The 3,607-nt window shown below is 37.9% G+C and overlaps 1 protein-coding gene across 2 annotated transcripts; it reads right to left on the bottom strand.

The window, feature by feature from the left end:
* Positions 1 to 1,040: 1,040 nt before the first annotated feature.
* LOC147318501 (uncharacterized) lies at positions 1,041 to 3,453 on the bottom strand. 2 transcript variants are annotated; one of them, XM_086310468.1, is made up of 5 exons: positions 2,541 to 3,453; positions 2,162 to 2,278; positions 1,938 to 2,084; positions 1,528 to 1,638; positions 1,041 to 1,439 (listed from the first exon to the last, which is right to left on the bottom strand). In XM_086310468.1, exons 1-5 carry the CDS (start codon positions 2,584 to 2,586, stop codon positions 1,198 to 1,200), a joined length of 663 nt encoding a protein of 220 aa, XP_086166594.1. In that variant the 5' UTR covers positions 2,587 to 3,453; the 3' UTR covers positions 1,041 to 1,197. The 2 variants fall into 2 exon arrangements, with proteins under 2 accessions (XP_086166594.1, XP_086166595.1); XM_086310469.1 differs by having other exon boundaries at positions 2,421 to 3,453.
* Between the last annotated feature and the right edge of the window lie 154 nt (positions 3,454 to 3,607).

Genomic DNA, 3,607 nt, shown 5'->3' on the forward strand with positions numbered 1-3,607 from the left:
ATAACCTCCTCCTAAACATCAGCAAGACTAAGGAGCTGATCGTGGACTTCACTACAAAGCAGGCGAGGAATTACAAACCCCTCATCATCAGTGGCACGCCAGTGGAGAGAGTGGACAGTTTCCGATACCTGGGTGTCCACATCACTCAGGACCTGTCATGGTCCTGTCACATCAACACCCTGGTTAAGAAAGCCCGTCAGCGTCTCTTCTTCCTCAGAAGACTTAGAGACTTTCATCTGCCACTGAAGGTGCTCAAGAACTTCTACTCCTGCACCATCGAGAGCGTCCTGACGTCAAACATCTGCACCTGGTTTGGGAACAGCACCAAGCAGGATAGACGAGATCTGCAAAGGGTGGTGCGCTCGGCAGAACGCATCATTCAATCAGAGCTCCCTGACCTGCTGTCCATCTACACCAAGCGGTGCAAGTCCAAAGCTAGGAAGATTATGATGGACCTCTCCCATCCCAACAATGGACTCTTCTCACTGTTGAGGTCTGGGAAGCGCTTCCGCTCCCTTAAGGCCAAAACAGAGAGAATGAAGAGGAGCTTCTTCCCCCAGGCTATTCGGGGCCTGAACCAGGTGTAGGACTGGACTCTCCCAAACACGTCACTATAAGACTGGACTCTCACACACGTCACCACACGCACCACCACACATTTCCTATAATCCTATAATTCCTATAATTTATAATCCTTATCTTTATAATCTCTTCTGATTTGCACATTCTTTACTGTAAATTCCTAAGTTAATTTGTAAATTTTTGTAGTAAATTGTAAATATTGTAGAACTTTTCTTCTGTCATTTAACGGTCGGGCATTGTACAGCTACAAGCATTTCACCCCCATGTCATACTGTGTATGGTTGTGTGTGTGTGACAAATAAAATTTGAATTTGAAATTTGAATTTAATTGTCAAAATCCACCATATTTGTATTTTACTTTTCTATTAATTCAGGAAAATGTCTCACTGACTCCTTACGATAACCTTTAAATGTGCGTGCAAAATGATTTTGAGACTTAAAGGAAACAGAGATGCATATAGGATTTTAAGAAATTTATTCGTTAATTTTTTTCCACAAACCGAAAATTATATTTAGTTACAAAATTTTCAATAATTTTTTAAGGTCTGGTGAAATGGGAGGAAACATTGTGACAGTCATATGAAAAGCTGGGATGTGATGCTGTTGTTTCATCAGCTAAGAGAACATGACCAGAGAGATCAGCGTTGTGACAAAGAGCAGACGGCCAACAGCTGTAGTGCCAGCAGTTGTACTACTGGGCTGTGATGTAGTTGTCATCCCAGCACTGTTGCAGAGGTCACCCTGGCAGCAGCTGATTTCTGCTGCAGTGATTCCTGTGATCTGTGGAGATTGTGTGCTTGAGCAAATCAGCTTGGAGGCGCAGCCCTTTACAGTCACCTTTTGTCCTTCTGCAGTCACTGAGGAAATGAAAGGAAGGAATAACAGAACATTTGTCTGAGCAGAAAAGAACAAACATGCAGACACTGAATCCTGTCGGTATATTACTTGCTGATGAGATGCAGTGGTCCTCATTTCCGTTGCAGTTTAGAGTTTGTGTGCAATCGTTTCCAACACATTGGAAGCACTTTTTCCCATTTGGAGATGAGATGCTGCCCTCTGTTGAATACAGAAATATTTGTAATATTTGTTTCCCTGCTTATTTTAACTGTGTGCCAAAAACATCAGCTTGGAAAAAAACCCAACAGAAAACAATATGTTACTAATATGTTTGTTTGAGAATTTTCAATCAGGAAATTTTCACAGATTGATTATTTTGCCCTGATCTATTCAAGCAAATACGACGATTGACCCACTTTAAAATTTCTCAACATATTTGATAAAAAGATTTTTTATTTTTTAAGTTTCAAGAACAGGAAATTAGATTTCAAAATACCAAGAAGCATGATAGAAATTACCAGGGGCATCTTGAGAGTTGCAAAGATCAGAGGTGCAACACTTGCTGGTAATTAGAGTTCGGGCGCCTCCAAAGTTGATTGAGGCCTGAACACACTCCTCAGCCGCAGCACAACTTTTACCTTTAATATCAACCAGTTTTGAACCACCTGCAACAAAAAGACGAACCATTGAAAACTGAACCAGTTTAAAAGAAGAATAAAATAAGAACTATACAAAATCAAACCTGCGTATGAAGCTATTCTGACTGATGCACACTGAGTGTTGGAAGGACATTTTTTTGTTGTCTGAGCGCAGCTTCCAGAGAGGTCCGGTATGCATTCGTAACATTTCAAAGCACAGGCTGATAAAACAAAGATAAAGACAAGTAAACTTTCTCTTGCTTCCAATGCATGGACATATTCTAAAACATTCACTAAAACAGTTTGAAAAATAGATGGCTAACAGTACAATAAATAGTGCAATCATTTGTAGAATTGACAAACCTTTACTAAGATGTAATGACACTTGTTGTAAAAGCATTAAAAAAGAAAACATTTCATTGAATATTACAGAACTTGCTGGTTTAAAAATGTTAAAGAACAGATAACTGAACAAAAACTTGCCTTTAGGGAGCAGCACAATCCCAAGGATCAGCACAAAGATCTGCATTGTGTGATGGTCAGATAGAAGTGAATTTCTGTTTAGTTTCTGTTCAGTTTATAAGTAATTCTTATTGGGGGGAAGTGGTCTTCTTGCTGTGACCACTCCTTAACTCCTCCTTTGACAATGAAAGAACCTGACTATCAAAAACAAGCCTTTGAAACAGCATATATGTATATATGAATAGACTTCATAGAACCTATATCTAGATAATTAAATTGGTATTAGTTAGAATTCTCCAAAGTTAAAATAGAATAACATAGAATACCTGAATCTCAACATATGTATGAGGAAGAATAATATCTATTAAAACTAGTTTAAAAACCTGTTTAGTTCCAGTTTGTTTATTTGTTTGAAGTTTTAGTGATAATAAAATGCCTTATTGATTTTTGTATCAGTGTATTGATGACAGGTGGCTATATATATGCTTCTATTCATAGCTGAAGTTTTAGTGTTATTAAATTGCTGATTTTTGTATCATATATTTGATGGAATATTCTTTAAAGTCGTTTCATTCTATTGCTAAAATATGTTTAGGCTGCATTTAGGCTGCAAATCATTTTCTTTTAGAACGGACGTGAATTGTTTTTTTTTTCTTTGATAACCAGTGACTGTTTCAGTTGTCAGCAGAGTATGTTTTAACCATGCAACCACTCTAGTGGCACTGAATGAAAAAAAAACTGACTGTGATGCATGCTACATGCATTCTACAATACAACATATATCTTTAAAAAACCAGGCCCACCAGTTCTCTCTTTCATTTTTACCATACTTTTTACAAAGGTAATAACAAGACAGAAATCTGTATTTTCACCTTATAAAACATGTTAAGTATCCGTGCATCAAAACTGAAACACAGTCAAGAATGACTTGAATTTAAAAACTATTCTCGCATTTTTATTAGACATGTGCTGAGAGAAGACACTTTCTTTTCCCGCTCACCACCTCTGCACAGGCTGTAACTTTATCTGTAACTATCAGAATTCCTGAGGACAGTCCCAGGACACTATAGAACAAGCAGGACTCAAAG

Source organism: Aulonocara sp. 'chitande type north' Nkhata Bay, linkage group LG11 (genome assembly GCF_057382095.1).
Source record: "Aulonocara sp. 'chitande type north' Nkhata Bay isolate Kocher_YH1m ecotype deep benthic linkage group LG11, A_spYH_male_GT1.1, whole genome shotgun sequence".
Classification (NCBI taxonomy): Eukaryota; Metazoa; Chordata; class Actinopteri; order Cichliformes; family Cichlidae; genus Aulonocara; species Aulonocara sp. 'chitande type north' Nkhata Bay.